Genomic DNA, 20,270 nt, shown 5'->3' with positions numbered 1-20,270 from the left:
CCACCATTGATTGCTCGAGGGATGCAAGCACGCTCACGCGGACTTTCATCTTTAGAAGTACTTGGTACAGAATTCTCACAAGGTTGATTAGGATTGTGATCATTTGAATACTCATCCTCCACATTCCCTACTGCAGAAGTGAGGATAGTGACACCTTTCAAACTGGCCTTTAAGGCATCAATGATTGTGTCCTTCACTTCGTTCGTATATGGCTTTAATGTTGCCATATAATTTTGTTTGGTCTCACAGACAGTAGGTATGATGTATGGATGCACAACCTACAAAAAAAATATAAATAGTACAAGACCTTCACTAATTTACAAATATTGCTAGATAATAAGAAATAAGTTTATACCTTTGTACTTAAATGGATCACCTTCAACAATATTATCGCTCTTTGCCGTGTGCCATCTAAGTAAACGGGGAATTGACGAAGGAGAATCATGCACTTCTTTGCATAATTACCAAGATGAGGAAAAGCCTCATATAACCAAACCTTAAATTAATAAAATAACAAATAAATAAACAGAGACTATGAAATACTATATAAATATATAAGAGTTTAATATTAATCAGGTCCATAATTGATAAAAATTACCAGAAATGCCCAGGGGAAGCCATACAAAGCATACAATGCATTCCCTCTTTCCTTGTATATTTCACTTTGTTTCTTCAAATTAATTTTGTTCTTCAAATACTTCATTGTTAAATCAAAACACTCTTTGCCCCACGGATAACTCTTGAAAAAATCTAAATCATCGACCATCTTAATGTGGTTTGAATCCACAATCTTAGATCGATCGTGGGCAAGCAACATTGAGTGGATGAACCAAACTAAAGATCACTTCAACTTCTGCTCCTTATTCAATCTGGTACCCTTAATCAAACTCAACAACTTTGAAACACTGATATTCTTATTCTTGGTTACTTTATAGTAAAATTTCTCACCTTTCTGAAGCACTTTTTTCATTTTTGAATCACAAGTGTATGCTGAGCAATTCAGCCCCGTAATCAATGTAAACTCTTTTAAGCCAAAACAAGCAGGCTTATCATTTACACAAAACCACATCTCATGCAATTTTTTTTTATCAATTTTTACACGACACAACAACATGTAATGGACCATCTATCCATTGAACTTGTAATATTCTGGAATATGCCTTAAATGTCCAAAACAAGTACCTTTAAAGTCATTATAAATTTTTTCTTGAAGTAAAACATTTCTAAAATCATGAAAAAGAGTCATTCTTGCTCTAATAGAAATTTTCGCTGGAAAAGATTCTAAACCATCCATCCAAGTAGTGAGATTATAGGACTTACCAGAGATTTCTCTTGCACAAGTTGGCAAGGACAGATGATCATCATCCTCATCTCCAGTATCTCAGCTATCTCTACTAATCTCCTCATCTCCACTATCACTATTTTCTTCACTAGACTCAACTTCATCAGTAGCTTGGGCACTACTATCCTCATAGTTGTCGATTTCAGCCATCGTATCAGAATTCGAGTTAGACTTGGGTTCTTCAACTACAATTTTTTTCTTTTTTGAACATCTTGAAACTTCTTCAGCCTTTCTTTTCTTGTTTCTTGAAGGCTTAGGAACAGATCGTTTAACAATCCCGCCTCTAGTTTTAGCCATAACCAAAGTAAACCTACAATAAAACATGCAAAATAAATAGCAGATACAACACAAAAATCAACAATGTGATTGACAGAAAATGCCACTAAAGTCGATCAAAGTTTAGGTGATCTAACAAAGAAGGGCAATGCAAAATATTGCACTTCGTGTAACAACAGATGTAATGAGAAAAAACAAGACCAGCCAAAGCAAACAAATACAACGGAGAAAAACAACAATCCACAACAAAAGCCAAAATTTCAAAATCAATAGGCGAGATAAACATAAATTATTTTTTAAAAAAATAAGCAACCAAATAGGGTCAAATATTTATATCCAAACAAAAACGTCATTAGAGACCACAAATATTCATGGAATACGACAAAAAATTCATCCTAAACAAGAATATGAAGAAAAACAGTCCAAAAAAAGGAATCATTAAATCATTACACTACTTTAACAAAATAAACAACCAAATACAGCTAAAAATTACCGAAAAACACCATTACAGAAGATTCAACTTACCAAAGATGAAAGCTCTGAACTTGGGAAGAAGATTGAATAAAACAGATGAAGATTTGAGAGACGTTTAGGACGATGAAATGGTTGAAAAGTTTGTATAAGTTAATGGAAGAAAAGTTTGAATAAGTTAATGGTTGAGAAGTTGTATGGGGAAGAGAAGCGATGATTACACTAGTAGACCCGAAGTGTATGGGGAAGATGAATAGGTTTCAGAAGAAACGTGGGAAAAAGTTTCATAAAAGGTGCCTTTTTAATATATATATTTTAACATTTTAATTCAGATTTTAGTATAAAATTAGCTAATTTTATTGGTATTATAATATAATTTTGTAAAGATAGATATTTTCCCCAAGTTTTAAAAAATAATAAACAAGCCCACATTCACAAATATACCCCAAGTTTTAAAAAGGCCAAAGAGACCCATGACCCCACACCTTTTCCTTTTTTAAAGCCCAACCCTAGAAAATAATCCAAAAATAAATTAAGTGGGTATAGAGTAATATAAGTTATTAAGGTGTCCCTAATGCCAATTCTTCTCAAGTATATGGTATACCAGGATCAAATGGAAGATTCAAAAAGGTGTGAGAAACAACAAGACCCGTTGAGAAATACTCCCTCCGTTCCTTTTGATAAGTCACATTTTTAGATTTCACTTGCGTTAAGAAATTATGTAACTTTACCCTTCTACCCTTATTTAATGTTTTCTTAAGTCAACTTTCTTCAATAAATGATGAATAAGCTAGATTTCAAAAATTAAAATGCATTTGGATGACCATTTAAATTTTTGAGTTTATTTTCAAAATCAAATTTTATGGAATAGTGAATGGAGAGAGTAATTAATCAATGTATGAAGTACTCCAATGAATATTAATTACTTATTTATTTTTCTAGGTTGGTCAAAGTATATATTTTCAAGACTAATTAACTACTCTATCAAGGGTATAATAGGAAGAATATGGTAATTTATGCATTGATTTTATAAAATAACAAGTATTATGATCCAACTATTTATAGAAAGGGGTGTCATATAAAAAAGAATGGAATGAGTATTAATAAGCTTGCAGATTCACGTAGTGGCGGAGTGAGAAATTCCGCCAAGGATGTTCAAATTTTAAAAGAGTCAATATTTTTTTTTTAGTGGAGTGGGTGCACAAAATATTTGTTTTTACTGATGAGTGGGTACGCACCCAAATTTAAAAATTAAATAACAAGGTAAACAATAAGCAACATCTGCACTAATATTGTATTCCAACCAATCACGATATTCATCAAACCACGTATAAACAAAACGATGTGGTGTTCCAAAAATAAATAGTTTGAGGAAATTGATAAGTTCGAGGTTGACAAGAACCTTTAATGATGTATTCCCTCCTTATCTCATCACGAAGGTTTGGATGATAATTCAAAATTGGAGTTCTTTCATCCGGATCAGCCTTTAAATCATTTACATCAAATGCTTGTATTTGGGAAGAGTGAGATGGTATTTCTATTTGGTCGACATTTTCATCTCGGCGCAGTTGATTTTGATTTTGAGGCGCCAAACTTGTTTTGGGTACTCTAAAAAAATATTTCTCCAAACTCATTGAACTCCAAACTGAAATAGCAGTCAAGTATACCACACTTATTAAAATCAATCCACAATACACCAAATACTTCATCGATACTCGAATAAATAAAGTAGCTTTCAACATAAAAAATAAGATACACAAGTCCTTCAACACATGATTAGAAAAAATTAAACTAAAGGAAAAAAAGAATTAAGAAATACCTTTTCACACTTCAATGGCGGTTGAGGAAGAAATATACAATGATTAAAGCTTTCAATTTCTTAAAACTTGAAAATATGTATGAAAATTGAGAAGAGAGAAAGGTAAAGAGTAAAGTTGTAAAGGGTTTTTGGGAGAAGGAGAAGACCAAAAACTAAAAGGAAAAGACAAATAACTATGAATCTATTCTTTTTTTAAATTAAGAAAAGTCAAAAGAAGACCTTTTATTTTTCTTAACTTAAAAAAGGTCACTTTTGTACTTTTTTTTAAGAGAAAAACGGAACAAAAATAAAATAAATGAAATGCTCAAGCCTAGGCTTGAACCCAGGCCACAAAAGCCTGAATTTTGCCTTTTTTAAGAGAAAAAACGGAATAACAAAAAAAAATAATGAAACAAACCGCCTACACTCGGGCTCAAACCCAGAACATTGTGGCAGATTTGCACAGCCTTAACCACTGGGATGTCTACCTTTATTGTGTTAAGGGTGTTCAACAGTTAGTATATATTCAAAAATATTGATGTTTATATACTCGCTAAAATTTTCCGACGAAAGTTGTTCATCTGACCACCCTCGCCAAGTCATAGCTCCGCCCTTGGATTCACGCTCCAACTAGAATAATTGATTGGGGAAATCCATTTTAGAGTCTTCATAAGAATATTGCACACAAAATATGTAGGAGAGGTCAGCGTTGTCCATTTGTTTTGTCTTCTCACATGCATCACGTGGTTACCTATTGCCTGCTCCAAAACCTTGCACNAAGAGTGAGATGGTATTTCTATTTGGTCGACATTTTCATCTCGGCGCAGTTGATTTTGATTTTGAGGCGCCAAACTTGTTTTGGGTACTCTAAAAAGATATTTCTCCAAACTCATTGAACTCCAAACTGAAATAGCAGTCAAGTATACCACACTTATTAAAATCAATCCACAATACACCAAATACTTCATCGATACTCGAATAAATAAAGTAGCTTTCAACATAAAAAATAAGATACACAAGTCCTTCAACACATGATTAGAAAAAATTAAACTAAAGGAAAAAAAGAATTAAGAAATACCTTTTCACACTTCAATGGTGGTTGAGGAAGAAATATACAATGATTAAAGCTTTCAATTTCTTAAAACTTGCAAATATGTATGAAAATTGAGAAGAGAGAAAGGTAAAGAGTAAAGTTGTAAAGGGTTTTTGGGAGAAGACAAAAAACTAAAAGGAAAAGACAAATAACTATGAATCTATTCTTTTTTTAAATTAAGAAAAGTCAAAAGAAGACCTTTTATTTTTCTTAACTTAAAAAATGTCACTTTTGTACTCTTTTTTTAAGAGAAAAACGGAAGAAAAATAAAATAAATGAAATGCTCAAGCCTGGGCTCGAACCCAGGCCACAAAAGCCTGAATTTTGCCTTTTTTAAGAGAAAAAACGGAATAACAAAAAAAATGAAACAAACCGCCTACACTTGGGCTCGAACCCAGAACACTGAGGCAGATTTGCACAGCCTTAACCATTGGGATGTCTACCTTTATTGTGTTAAGGGTGTTCAACAGTTAGTATATATCCAAAAATATTGATATTTAGTATATATACTCGCTAAAATTTTCCGACGAAGGTTGTTCATCTGACCACCCTCGCCAAGTCATAGCTCCGCCCCTGGATTCATGCTCCAACTAGAATAACTGATTAGGGAAATCCATTTTAGAGTCTTCATAAGAATATTGCACACAAAAATATGTAGGAGAGCTCAACGTTGTCCATTTGTTTTGTCTTCTCACATACATCACATGGTTACCTAGTACCTGCTCCAAAACCTTGAACACAAACTTTGGTGACACAATAGATTCGGAGATTATCACCTTATCATCATTGGAATGAAGTTCTTTTAATGAAACACCACACTTATATTCTAAAGCAATGGTAAATTCATGGCCTGTATCGAACCATTTGTCCACATAACCAGTATTTTGTATATCCCTAGTTTCAGAGTGTTGTCCTAGTGAAAACACTTCGACATTTTGACTAGGCAACCCATATATGTCTGGTAGGGAATTTTTATCTAGTAGCTTGTCTTTCTCTGAGTTGTCATCATCCACATCAGATTCATTAGCGCCAACCTTAGAGCAGCAATTATGAGACTTTTCACTGAACACTTGGGTGGCAGTTGGTATATATTGAATGTTTAAAGTCCATGTAAATTTCTCTATAGGGTATTTCAGCAAACACCTTACGGGCAAGGTTTCTTGAATAATTTTCATCATTAATTTTAATTTAAAGAGGTGAATCCCCATCACAATTTCTATCGGTTAACAACATAAAGTAAGTAACCTCAGTGGGGTGCAAAAAATTACCAATGGAAGCGTCAAAGATCTTTGGAGGGACTTTAGAATTAGCTGCAGAATTGTGAGTTGTTGCTATCTAAATCAGAAGCATTTTTCAATTATGTGGCCTCCTTTTGTTTTCCATTGGCTAAATCAGATTCAATTGCAACATGAAGAACTTCTGGCGGAGCTACATGTGCTACATTAATGGAGTCAAAATAGGTCACACTCTCTATTGAACTTAAGAAGCTCCATTGTCGAAATCTCAAAAGCAATTTCACCTTGAATGGTTCCAATCATAGAATTGTTTGTTGCGAAACAAACCATTGAACCAAGTAAGAGTTTCACCATCAAAATAGAAGGAAGGAAGGAAGAGGTAGTTAGTCCTTCTCGGAGAAGCCAAGGTAGGTAAAATATCATTCCGCTCAAAAAATCCACTCTTCTGGATTACCACTACTAAATCGATTTAGCAACACCGCAACCACTGGAGAACGATCCATGAAATCACCAATGTAATGAACTCGAATCCAATAATAACACTAACCAGCCTCTCAACCATATTAATTAGGCTAAAGTTCAATTATAATTTCAGAAAGTAAATACAACGACTCAAATGGTAAGAGTCAAACAAAAATGCAGAAATATTAAAAGTAAGGACTAGGATCGACTGAAGAAAAGACGAGGAACTAGATCGATAGAAAGTAAGATGAGAGATATAGACTTTGCCTAAGCATGATCACAAAATGCATAAACTATTCTTTCTAATGGAGGATCCTTTTAAACTAGTTGTTAATTGGGCTTAGATCCCAAATCAACCTTTGTGAAGGTCTTTTGATTCTATTTCTCAATATATCCAATACTTCCTTGTGTGACATTCCTATCTGTATCGACCCTGGGCTTGGACTAATTCATAATAGCAGTTGTAAAGTTGCAGGAATTGTAGTGGTTAGTCAACACTAAAGTAGAGGTGTGGAAAGGACGCAGTCCTCAACCAATGGTGTTGGTCCTAGGTTTATGTCTCTCTTACAAATAGAGCATGATGACAAGATTAAACCTAGTTTTTGCAAATCAAGAATATTCAAGAAATAGTCATTTTCAAGAAAGAACTACTCTCATACACAACAAGTGACCTGATAGAGCACCGTAATATCTTACGTTGTTGTTTGAGTTTTTAGGGTCATATGCTCTCATAATGTAGATAAGCTCCTATGATATAAAGGAGTGTAGATCGTTTCACCTTTATTTAAAAATAAGAGGAAACCTATATATTTATTGCCAACAAAGGATAGTATTAACATGTGTTTATTGTATCTTATCAAAAACGTTACAATTCTTCTGAAAATGTCACAATTAATTCTTTAGTATGAAAAGATGTCTGCTTATTAAACATTCAAGTTACCTAGGTTAAAAAATGAGAGGAACTCATCTATTTATAATCAAGAAAGAGTAGTATTAACATCTATTTATTGAGCCTTATCAGAAACGTCACAATCCTACACAAAAATCACAACTCTTCAAAAAGTCACAATCCATGAAAAAAATCATAACCCTACTGAAAAAACACAATCCTTCGATATAAAAAGATATTTACTTTTAGGGATAAGGGTCTGAAAAATACCTCAACTTTGGTCAAATTTTTTGTTGCGATACTAAACTTTCATGAGGACCTATTACCTCCATAGACTATTTAATATCGTATTTTAAACATATATATTTGCCCACGTGGACATAAAAAATAATGCAAAATTATAAATAGTAATGTGTCCACGTGGGCACATATATACCTTTAGAATACACTATTAAATAGTTCAGGGGGTAAAAAATATGGTATTAAATAGTCTAGAGAGGTAATAGATCCTCATGAAACTTTAATATCGCAATAATAAATCCGATCAAAGTTGGGTATTTTTCAGACCCTTATCCCTTACTTTTAATATAATATAAAAAAATATATTTTTAATTTAGAATATTATAATAATTTAACATTTAAGTTAGATTCATATTTTCAAGATAATACAATTACACACTACAAAACGCACACTTAAGTAGTAGCCAACAAGTAAGGCAATATGGTGGCGGCGCCTCTACTGGAAGAAAAGACAAATGCCTTCTCGAAGAAAAAAAAAGTGTTGCCTTAAGAAAAAAAGGCACGAAAAATAAAAAAGAGTTTTGGTCCAAATCAATATTTTCAAAAACGATTTTAGGGGCAAGTTCTGAGTGAATTTCGCAGTGGGCCTATTAAAATTGCTCCGAGATTCAAATTGAAGATGTAGATCTATAGAGCGTAATGTCATGTCCCACCACTGTCCGAACCAAAATTTGCAACCAAGAAGGCGTAGAGGTTTCTAGAGCCAAGTAGAGAACTCTAGAATGCCTTAGATATTTCAAGAAGGCCTTGGAGAATTCTAGACCATCTAGAATTTTCTAGAAAGGGGGCCAATGTGTAAATACTTTAGGGACTTCTCATGTAAATATTAATTGCATTTTAGTCCTTAGGAAGTAGTATAAATAGAGGTGCCTCTCATTTGCAAGGCATCACTCAAGTGTAAAGCATTCTCCAAAGCAATACAAAAAGCCTTCTTCCAAAAACTCTCTCTTTGTTCTTTCTAAGTCTTTCCTTAAAAGCATTCTCTTAGCGATCCAAGTCTTAAATGCTTCCTTGAGTTTACAAGATCTTGAAAGAGTAGTGAGTAAATTGTCAAGGGCCGCACGGAACTTTAGCCAACACTCTAAGTCCGTGACAATGTGGTATCAAAGCAAAGGTTTGATACTATGGGAATGGCAATCGAAGGAGACGTAAACGCCGCTAGCACCACCAACATCCGTCCGGGTGGTGGAAAGAAGTCCCGAAAGGGAAAGAAGCACCAAAAGAGTCCTGAGGAAATGCTGCTGGATCCTACACCAAGCGAGGCGCTAACATCTCATCCACCCTCGACCACCGAGGCCAGTGACGATGAACATGGCGAGAGGGCCATTGACGTCACCGCAGGAGAAGAGTGGGTCTCAAGGGTTGAAGTGGCGAGGCAGGCCGTGGAGATATTAGGCCGGCGTATGAACGTGGCCGATGGCAAATTCAAGACTCTTGAAGACTTCACCCTTGAGGAGACCGAAAGCATCTGTAAGGAGTTGGAGGGACGTCAGCGGGCCGAGTTTGAGATGAAGGAGGCCATCACTTCCTTGGAGTGCCGACTCATGGAGGCATTGAACACAATTGAAACCATGAAGGCCGAAATGAGGACACTCAAGGAAGGCATGGAAGTTGGAGGATCTGCATCACCCGACCGTGATAGGGAGGCCAGGGTCGAGGCTCCCAAGCCACCTATGTTTAAAGGCATCCGCGATGCTCAAGAGGTGGAGAATTTCTTGTGGCACTTGGAGAATTACTTCAAGTGTAGCCGGGTGAAGAGTGACGAGACCAAGATCAACACTGCCGTGTTGTATCTTTCAGAGATGGCCATGCTGTGGTGGAGGTGCAAAGAAGCCGAGATAGGGAAGGGGACGTGCACTATTAACACGTGGGAGCAATTTTGCGAAGAATTCAAGAAAGCCTTCTTCCCTAACAACGCCATATATGAGGTTAAGCGTAAGTTTAGGGAGCTGAAGCAAACAGGAAGCATTCGGGCATACGTGAAAGAGTTCACAACTCTAACACTTCAGATTCCCAACCTCACAGACGAAGACATGCTGCTCCACTTCATGGACGGGTTGCAGAATTGGGCCAAAACGGAGTTGGAGCGGCGACAGGTCAAGAACATAGACGAAGCCATCACACAGGCCGAGTCTTTGACAGATTTTAAGCATGATCGACATGACAAAGCAAAGGGCAAGGATGCAAGGAGCAGTCATGCCAAAGGTGGGGGAGACCGTGGCTGAGTCAAGGAGCAGCAGGCACACCCTAAGCAGCACGACCCCCACAAGCCAGACAGCAGACGGTTCGTGCGCCAGAACTACACGAAGAAAAAGGCGCAGACCACTAGGGGAGATGGTTGCTACATATGCGGAGGACCACACGGCTACGGCAAGTGCCCGGAGATGAAAAACCTTGGTGCCATCCTGCGCGAACGGAAAGAGAAGGACGCACAAGAGCAAGGGCAAGACGCGGGCACGATGTAATTGAGCATGGTTGGATTATGCGGGGCGATAGCCAAGCAGACAAAGAAGCCAGGAGACTTCAACACGCAGTATGTAGACATCTCCATTAATGGACGTACAACTCGTGCCATGGTGGACACCGGGGCAGAAGCGAACATCATGACCAAGACAGCGGCAGAGAGGTTAGGGCTGGAATATGTTCCAAGCAACACCCGCCTCAAGACGGTCAATGCACCACCGACCCCTGTTTGCGGAATCGCCCAAGGAGTGAGCATCACGTTGGGAAGTTGGCAAGGTAAGACAAACTTTATCGTCGCTCCTTTGGATATCTTTGACATTATTCTTGGGCAAGAGTTCTTCTAGCGTTGTCATACGATGATCGACCCCCACCTCCAACGACTCATGGTCATGGAACGGGAAGGGTCATGTATGGTACCTCTAGTCAAGGTGCCAAAGAAGGAAGGACACGCCCTACTGTCAGCCATGCATATTGTAAAGGGCCTAAAGAAAAGAGACTCGACGTTCTTGGGCACCATTGCAAGTTCGAAAAAAGACAATGGTGCTAAGGAGTCCTTGCCACCGATCGTAGAGAAAGTCCTTGAAGAAAACAAGGACGTGATGCCAGCCGAACTGCCAAAGACCCTACCTCCGAGGCGTGGGTAGATCACAAGATAGAGCTGGAGGTTGGAGCTAAGTTGCCCGCACATGCACCGTATCGCATGGCTCCACCCGAACTGGAGGAGCTAAGGAAGCAGTTGAAAGAGCTCCTCGAAGCCGGTCACATCCGCCCATCAAAGGCACCTTATGGCGCACCGGTATTATTCCAGAAGAAGAAGGACGGATCCTTGCGCTTATGCATCGACTATCGGGCGCTTAATAAGGTAACGATTAAGAACAAATATCCTATCTCGCTTTTCGCAGATTTATTTGACAGACTTGGACAGGCCAAGTACTTCACGAAGGTGGACCTCCGGAAAGGATACTACCAAGTACGCATCGCAGAAGGGGACGAGCCGAAGACAGCGTGCGTGACTAGATATGGAGCATACGAGTGGTTGGTGATGCCTTTTGGCCTAACCAACGCACCCGCCACGTTCTGCACGCTGATGAACAAGATCTTTCACCCATACCTGGACCAGTTCGTGGTAGTGTACTTGGACGACATAGTCATCTACAGCAACACCTTGGAGGAGCACGTGGAGCATCTAAGGAGAGTCTTCCAAGTCTTACGAGAAAACCAGCTTTATATTAAGCGGGAGAAGTGCGAGTTCGCTCAACATGAAGTACATTTCTTGGGCCATATTATCAGCCAGGGCGAACTACGGATGGACGACGCTAAGGTACGGGCAATCCAAGAATGAGAGGTGCCTACCAATGTGACCGAACTACAATCGTTTCTTGGACTTACGAATTATTATCGCAGGTTCATAAAGGGGTACTCCGCAAAGGCCGCTCCGCTAACCGAATTATTAAAGAAAAATAAGCCGTGGGTGTGGAGCGCGGAGTGCAAGCAAGCGTTCGAAGGTCTCAAGGCCGCGATAACAGAAGAGCCGGTCTTGACACTGCCCAACTTCTCAAAGACCTTCGAAGTACATACGGATGCCTCAGACTTCGCCATTGGGGGAGTCTTAATGCAGGAAAAACACCCAATAGCATTCGAGAGCCGCAAGCTGAACGAGACTGAACGATGCTATACAGTACAAGAGAAAGAAATGATGGCCATCGTACATTGCTTGTGCACGTGGCGACACTACTTGCTGGGCTCCAAATTCGTAGTTAAAACGGACAACGTGGCCACTAGCTACTTTCAATCACAGAAGAAGATCACCCCAAAACAAGCTAGGTGGCAGGACTTTCTAGCCGAGTTCGACTACGTCTTGGAGTATAAACCAGGGAGAGGCAACGTTGTGGCCGATGCGATAAACAGGAAGGCTGAACTTGCTGCCATCACCACAACTCATTGTGATATTCAAGATGCAATCAGGGATGGCATGCAACATGATCCCGAGGCCAAGAAGCTGATGGGGATAGCCACCCAAGGCAAGACTAGGCGCTTTTGGGTGGAGGATGGCCTCTTACTTACAACCGGTCGAAGGGTCTACGTGCCGAAGTTCGGGACCATCAGGCGGCGAATAATCAAGGAAAGCCACGACACACCGTGGGCCGGGCATCCAGGGGAGCGAAGAACGAGGGCGCTGATCGAAGCCATCTATTTCTGGCCACGCATGCGGGACGATATTGAGTGTTATGTGCAGAGTTGTCTTTTGTGCCAGCAAGACCAAGTAGAACAAAGACATCCGGGAGGACTATTGGAGCCACTACCCGTAGCGGAACGTCCATGGGAAAGCGTAACTATGGACTTCATCACTTCCCTACCTAAGTCCGACGGGTATGGAACTATCATGGTCGTGGTGGACAGGTTCTCGAAGTATGCCACCTTCATACCCGCCACAGCCGGATGCACCGCAAATGAGGCCGCTCGATTATTCTTCAAGAACGTAGTAAAGTACTGGGGGCTGCCAAGAAACATCATTAGCGACAGAGACCCCCGCTTTACTGGGAACTTTTGGAAGGAGCTGTTCGAGATACTTGACACTAAACTTCACTTCTCCACAAGTTTCCATCCGCAGACAGACGGCCAGACAGAACGTGTTAATGCCCTGTTGGAGTGCTACTTAAGGCACTATGTCAGTGCGCATCAGAAGGATTGGGCCAGACTCCTAGACATGGCGCAGTTTTCATATAATTTGCAAAGGAGTGAGTCCACCAGGCGCACATCGTTCGAGTTGGCGACGGGCCAACAGCCCCAAACTCCACATTCTTTACCAACCGCTTTTGAAGGGAAGAGTTTGGGAGCTTACCATCTTGCCAAAGGATGGGAAGAGCAGTTTGACACTGCCAAGTCCTATTTAGACAAGGCAGCAAGCAATATGAAGAAGTTTGCCGACCGCAGACGACATCCCACAGACTATATGGAAGGCGACATGGTCTTGGTGAAATTCAATCCAAGACAGTTCAAGGCACTAAGGGGCGTTCATCAAAACTTAGTGTGAAAATATGAGGGTCCGTTCAAGATCGTTGCCAAAGTGGGCAAGATCTCATACAAGGTGGAGTTGCCTCCATACTTCAAAATCCATCCGGTGTTTCATGCAAGCGTCCTTAAACCTTACCATGAAGACAAGGAAGACACCAGCCGGAACCAACCCCGCCGGGCCCCCATCACTGTCACCGCCTTGCATGATCGAGAGATTGAAGCTATCATAGACTATCAAGCCAAACGGAAGTGGGGTCAACAAGCCAGCGCCATGTTCCTTGTGCATTGGAAGGGACAATCTCCGAAGGAGGCCACATGGGAGAAATATGAAGACTTGTGGCAATTTAAAGACCAAGTCCAGGATTTTCTGCAGCAATGCGCCGCGGTCGTCGCATTAATGGGTGGGGGAGTGTGTCATGTCCCGCCATTGTCCGAGCCAAATTTTGCAACCAAGAAGGCGTAGAGGTTTCTAGAGCCAAGTAGAGAACTCTAGAATGCCTTAGATATTTCAAGAAGGCCTTGGAGAATTCTAGACCATGTAGAATTCTCTAGAAAGGGGGCCAATGTGTAAATACTTTAGGGACTTCTCATGTAAATATTAATTGCACTTTAGTCCTTAGGAAGTAGTATAAATAGAGGTGCCTCTCATTTGCAAGGCATCACTCAAGTGTAAAGCATTCTCCAAAGCAATACAAAAAGCCTTCTTCCAAAAACTCTCTCTTTGTTCTTTCTAAGTCTTTCCTTAAAAGCATTCTCTTAGCGATCCAAGTCTTAAAGGCTTCCTTGAGTTTACAAGATCTTGAAAGAGTAGTGAGTAAATTGTCAAGGGCCGCACGGAACTTTAGCCAACACTCTAAGTTCGTGACAGTAAGTCCTAGAGTTTGGGGCGTAAGCTTCTACCATAAAAACATAAGTTTTGGGTATAAAAACGTACGCACTAAACATTATTTTATTTTTTGGTTTTTAAACTTTTTTTGCTTTAAATCATAGTGTTTTTTTTTTTAGCAACTTTCACATATAACAAACATAAAAATCATATTTGTATGTTATAGCTATAGTTTGTATAATTGTGCTCCATAACAAATTTTATGTTTGCTATGGAACTTTTGATTTATATAATTCGCTAGAAACATCCAATTTTATACAAATTGTTTAGTTTTGTATAAATTCATTTATACATTGTAATTTGTATAATAAGATCTGTATTTGTATTAAGTGTATAAGACGAAAATATATGTATTTGTATTTGTATTTGTATATACATTTTTCTCTCGCTTTATACAAACGCAAACGCATTTTATATATTTTATACTGAAATGTATAAAATGACTACTTGTATACCGAATCAGATAGCAAAAAAATGGGGTGTTTGCTACGAATTACAATTAAAATAAACTATGGCTATAACATTTAATTTGAATTAATAGTTTGTTATTTCATACAATTTTCCCTTTTTATTATTGGTGTAATGATATTTCTCAAATAGTAATTTTAATACTTCTTTTTCTTCATTATTGGTTATTAATACATTTCTCAAATAAAAATAATAATTTTTTTTCTATATATTATAGGTTATTTATTAAAAATTATTTGTAAAAAAAATGATTTTTTTTTTTGCTTATTTTCTTAGTAGTAAAATTATAAAATTGAATATACATGAGACTTCGCCCCGTAGATCCATAAGACTTACGTCCATGTCTCGAGGCTTACGTCTCGCCCCGTACTGCATAAAATGTCTCGCCTCATGCTCCAACCTTTTAAAATACTGGTCCAAATTAATCAAGCTATCAGACAGTGTTCTCAACATGTGCGGGTACAAAATCAAATTTTATAAAGAGGTCTTATTTTTTTTAATTGACATACATAAATTGAATAATTTTAATATATTCGGTATAGTTCTATAAATGAGGTTTGAAAAAGTAGTATATACGCGAACATCATGAAGCAATAATGTAAACAATATAAATTTTCAATGAAAGATATATAACATAAAGTTAGAATAATAAAATCCGACTCAAAATTTGAAAAATTTATATAATAATACTAAAATAGTGTTGCGCTGAATTTGATAAGTTGATATAATAATATTAAAATAGTGTTGATTAGTTTTAGTATTGAATTAAAGAAAACACCAAAAAACAAATTTATTCTTTTAAAAACACGCAACAATTGATTTTGCATAATGTAGAAGGTTTGAACTTTAACCGTTTGAGAGACTTTCATAATGAGAGATTAAAAATTGTGAAAGAATAATATAAAAAAAGTGAATATAAGAATAATAATGTTGGCTCATGATAATTGCAGGATATAAAATGAGGCAACAAATAAATAGCCCCATAAAAAAGGATGATACAATACAATAAACTAAACATTATTCTATTTTTCGATTATGACAACTATTCTTATATTAAATAAGGTAAAAGTTATTATATTTTCTACTCATTTTTAAAAAAAATCTATCTATGTATGATATTTTTTTATATTCATAATTTAACTCAAAAAGTCATGGATTCAAATCCTATTCACACCATAGAATCTGCTTGTAAGAAATTATGTGTCATTGTTTGGCGTCTCAAAGATTTGGGTGGAATAATACAAAAAATTATGGACGACCTTAGAGTCACAAAATTAAAGCAAAGATTACTAATGAACAAATAATGTTGATGCAAGAGGTGAGGTCACATAGATTGATAATGATGTCTCCCTAGGTGAAATTATGAGGTATTTTCTAAGATTAAACATAATAGATACTAATGGATTCACATTTGTTTCCTACTTCACTTCGTTTACAACAACAACAATCCTAATATATTTGATGTAATTTTATAAGTAGTTTTGGGAGGATAAATACACGTTATTTTATCTCTACTTTGAAAAATAGAAAGATTGTTTTGACAGATTCAATCGGCTCAAGTAAAGCATTTTAAAATAATTTGAAAAAAAAAAATAGGAAGTGAAGAAGTCGTAAAAGAAAATGGAAAATGAAAAAAGCATGACCAAGTATGTTGAAATGAATAATAACGACAACAAAATAATTAGATAATTGAAGTACGAAAATAAACAACAAAAATTAAAAAAAAGAAGTGTGTATGAGAGTACATATTACTACTGGTATGAAAAGAGAAGCTAGACAACATAATTATTTATTGACCCTCTACTTTGAATCACCTCTCCTGAACAAAAGTTAATTGATTGCTTAGAAAATATTACTCCGTACTCATAAACAAAACAAAAACAGAAACATTAATCATGCCGCTATAAAGAGTAGATCATTTGTCTTCTTGTCTTAATCGATCAGATCTAATTAATTAATTTTGGAAATTTAACATTTGATTTTATAAAATAAACTACAAATTAAATTCCTAAATAATATAACTTAATTTTTACTAAAAGGTGCTTTCATCCTTCCAAAACAATACTTAACTATGTTAATAAGATTGGACTCTCACTTGCATTGTTTAATATTGATATTCACACAACTAATTTACTATAAATTGTACAGTAAGTCTTGAAATGGAAGGAAAGGGGACTTTGTTTTGGTTAAAAAAGTAGTTGGAACATAAAAAGTACATTTTGCAAAGTTATGCTTCTTTCCTATCAAATTAGACTTTAGTGTATAAAGAGTTCATCCCAAAAGTGATGGCCTTATATTTGCTCTTAAACTACTAATTTAGGTATATAAATCGTACACTTTTATTCTAGGAAACCTTTTACTCATCTCTAATTAATAATAAGCATAGATAAAAGTTGTTCTTGAACCAAAATCAGTTTTTAATCATTACAACAAATGAAAGATTTTGTGATAATAATATAATTATCGTTATATTATATTTAGTGGTAGTAATATAATATGAATATACAATCAACATTTTATACAAATATTATTCAAAACTTTAGTGACTTTGAATGCAATAACATTAGTTCAAGTGCCACCAAATATTTTTACAGATATAAATATTATCGTTAAAAAAGAAAATTTATTACCAGTAAATGTCTTTTTAATTTGTTATAGTGTACGATGAATGGCGTGTTGGATTTGAGTATGTGGTCGTAATTAGTAAAAAGGAATTGGACTCCTAATTAATGGTGTCGGTAGAAGCAAATTTCATAGAATAGACAAATGTAGTTGATATATTAAAGTAAGTAGATATTATTTTCATCAAAGTAGAAAAATACTGATCAAAGATGAGCAAATAATTTTCAACAAGCCAAAAGAACACGTAAAAAAATTGATTGTTTGGACACATTTAATTCTTATTATTTCGTAACACCTAACTTTGTATATGACGTTGCCTGCTGTGGACAATATATTTTTTTCCAATTATTATTGCGATTAAGGTAATTCAAGGTTGTTGTTGTTGTTGTATTTAATATAAATTAAGAGTACAGACATGTATATTTACCCACTTAATTTTTTTTTTTTGTTTTTTAAAGGTGTCACCATAACCAGTTGAAAAAATAGTACCTAACAATTCTCATAACTCAAAATTGTCTAAATCGTAATATAATTTTGATAAATGCCCAGTTAAAATTACACGTTAAAATGTTGTACTCTTTTCGTTTTACTTTACTTGATCTTTATTGATATAACATTATTTCCCTTAACTTATTTTATTAAATTATTCTTATTAATTATTTTTTAAAATCTTAATTCAACTACTATTTTACTATATAGTCACTTAATAATAAGCATAATCTTGAAAGAAAAAAAGAAAACATCTATTTTAACTTATTAAAATAAACGAGTAAAAAACTATTTTTTAATATAAAAATCAAATAAAATAAAACTGCGAAAATGGTCTGTATTTTCAAATGTTCAGACGGCCAAAGTTTACGTCCGGGGTAAGTCCTCATTAAGAAAAGAGTGTCCTGTCGTTTTCCTCTTTTCTTTTTATTTAATTTAATTTGGAAAATTTGTGCTTTTATTCTATGAAAATATTGATAAATTTTAATGAGATTCTTGTGATAATATTCAGTTACACATATAACCTTTAATTAATTAATACAATTGTGCACTTTTGATCATTTTCTATATGTGAATCTTCGTAAATTTAATAAATTATCAATTGTTGATCAAGTTATTTAATTATTCATGCATGTGTTTCTGTTAAATCTGTGCAATTACTTTTTATTTGAGTTTAGGGCGAGCATACTAAATAGCACTGTGAATATTTGTAGAGGCGAAGGTACCATGAGATATAAATTTCATTAGTTTGGACGTACATTTAGACGTACTTGAACGAATTTTATGTTCAGAAAACCTCTTCTAATTAAAATTAAAATTAAAATTGTGAAACAAGTCCTTAAATTAATACTAAAAAACTAAAATTCAACTTTTTATTAAATTTAAAGAAGTTAAAAGAAAACTTAAATATTTAAATATATTTTATTCCTAATCCTAAATTTTACTTTTTCTCTTCACCTTTTACCGGTTAAAGAAAGGAAATTATCAATGTGCAAACTGCAAAGCAAAAACATGTCATTCTTCATCACTTGTTCTGATTTGATGTTTTTGATTGTAGGATCCTTCGTTTATAAATCTCTACTCAATTGTTTTGAAAAAATAAATTTCATTAGTTTTTTGAAATGATTCTTTTTTTCAGGATTGTTGATTTTGATTAACATTTTAAGATGAAACAGTTCTATATATATTTTTACGTGTTATATACTTATTAAAATTTCTATATAGTTTTATATTTTTTATAAATATTAAAATTTTATGATCCACGGACCACGAGGCTATATCAAGCGCCACGATGCTTTTGCCTTGTTTTGTGACCGTGCCTTTTAAAACAATTTGTTTGAGGATAATATGGTTTTGAAAATATCTATAGAGTCCCTATGTCTTTTTCAAAGTATCATAATTACTAAAAGTATTTAGTTCAAAATATTTGTCATTTTGGAAAACCAAAATAAAAGTATTTAAATATTCTTAATAAACTTGAAAGTAAATAATTTTAACTACATACATAAAGACATAAATAAAGTGCATATTTATTAAATTGAGATAAAGGGTAAAATATTTCAATACTTGTAATTTTTTAAATGCCATGCAAAAGGGAATATGGTCAGATGTCTCTACTTAACCGTCATCCTATATAATATAGCATTTTATTATAATAATCAAGTTTTCTTTGAAACTGCTTTTCATGTTATGTTATATTTTTTTATAAGAACATCTCGCTATAGCAATCAAAATGTATTTGAACAAAAAACATTTTCATTAGTACCAAAGATCCTTATTTTGTCAAACAATTGATTGCAGAAGTAGTGAAGGAATTGGTTAAAGTTCGAGCTGATTTTGCTTGGAAAAAGGATGAGTTGATGAATGGTTGCAGTCCTTTACATATAGCATGCAGCAAAGGGCACTTAGATATAACAAGAGAATTGCTAAAGCTAGACATGGACCTTTCTGGTTTACAAGATAATGAAGGCAAAACTCCACTTCATTGGGCAGTCATTAAAGGAAGAGTGAACATTATTGCTGAGATACTCTCTGTGAGTCTTGAATCTTCTGAAATGACAACAAAACATGGTGAGACTATTCTTCATTTGGCTGTCAAGAACAATCACTTTGAAGTACTCAAGTTCTTGATGGAGTCTCTTGATGTTTCAAATCTCATGAATTTTCAAGATACTGATGGAAACACCATTCTACATTTGGCTACTGTTAGGAAACTCACCACCGTAAGTTTTCTTTACTCTAGCCATTTCATTTTATGTGAAGGTGTTTTGATTGAACGCATAGAGTTTAAGAAAGACTTTGTTACATTTTTGTGGTTATATGTAATGTTTGAATTTGCGGTCAAAACTCAAAAACTTAACATAGATGAGTCTTTTATTAAAAACTCGATGGCATATTTGAGTCTTTTCCCTTAATTTAGTAACTATTCATGATTAATGAAATTAGTTTCCTGGATTGCTAA

At 35.6% G+C, this 20,270-nt stretch overlaps 1 protein-coding gene across 1 annotated transcript; it reads left to right on the top strand.

The window, feature by feature from the left end:
- The first annotated feature begins 18,139 nt into the window (after positions 1-18,139).
- On the top strand, positions 18,140-20,223 carry LOC125842977 (uncharacterized). Its single transcript, XM_049522240.1, has 2 exons — positions 18,140-18,186; positions 19,572-20,223. The coding sequence occupies exons 1-2, from the start codon at positions 18,140-18,142 to the stop codon at positions 20,221-20,223; spliced, it is 699 nt and encodes a 232-aa protein (XP_049378197.1).
- Positions 20,224-20,270: the final 47 nt, after the last annotated feature.

The sequence above is a fragment of the Solanum stenotomum genome, chromosome 10 (genome assembly GCF_019186545.1).
Source record: "Solanum stenotomum isolate F172 chromosome 10, ASM1918654v1, whole genome shotgun sequence".
NCBI classification, from domain to species: domain Eukaryota; kingdom Viridiplantae; phylum Streptophyta; class Magnoliopsida; order Solanales; family Solanaceae; genus Solanum; species Solanum stenotomum.
The sequence above is the reverse complement of the archived record's forward strand: the minus strand, read 5'-3'. Positions and strand labels throughout refer to the sequence as shown.

What these genes read in the sequence shown, in the direction of transcription:
- LOC125842977 (XM_049522240.1), top strand. Translation starts at nt 18,140, where the DNA reads ATGGTCTGTATTTTCAAATGTTCAGACGGCCAAAGTTTACGTCCGGG. An exon ending in GGCCAAAGTTTACGTCCGGG is followed by an intron (nt 18,187 to 19,571) that starts GTAAGTCCTCAT and finishes CATTTTCATTAG; the next exon opens with TACCAAAGATCCTTATTTTG.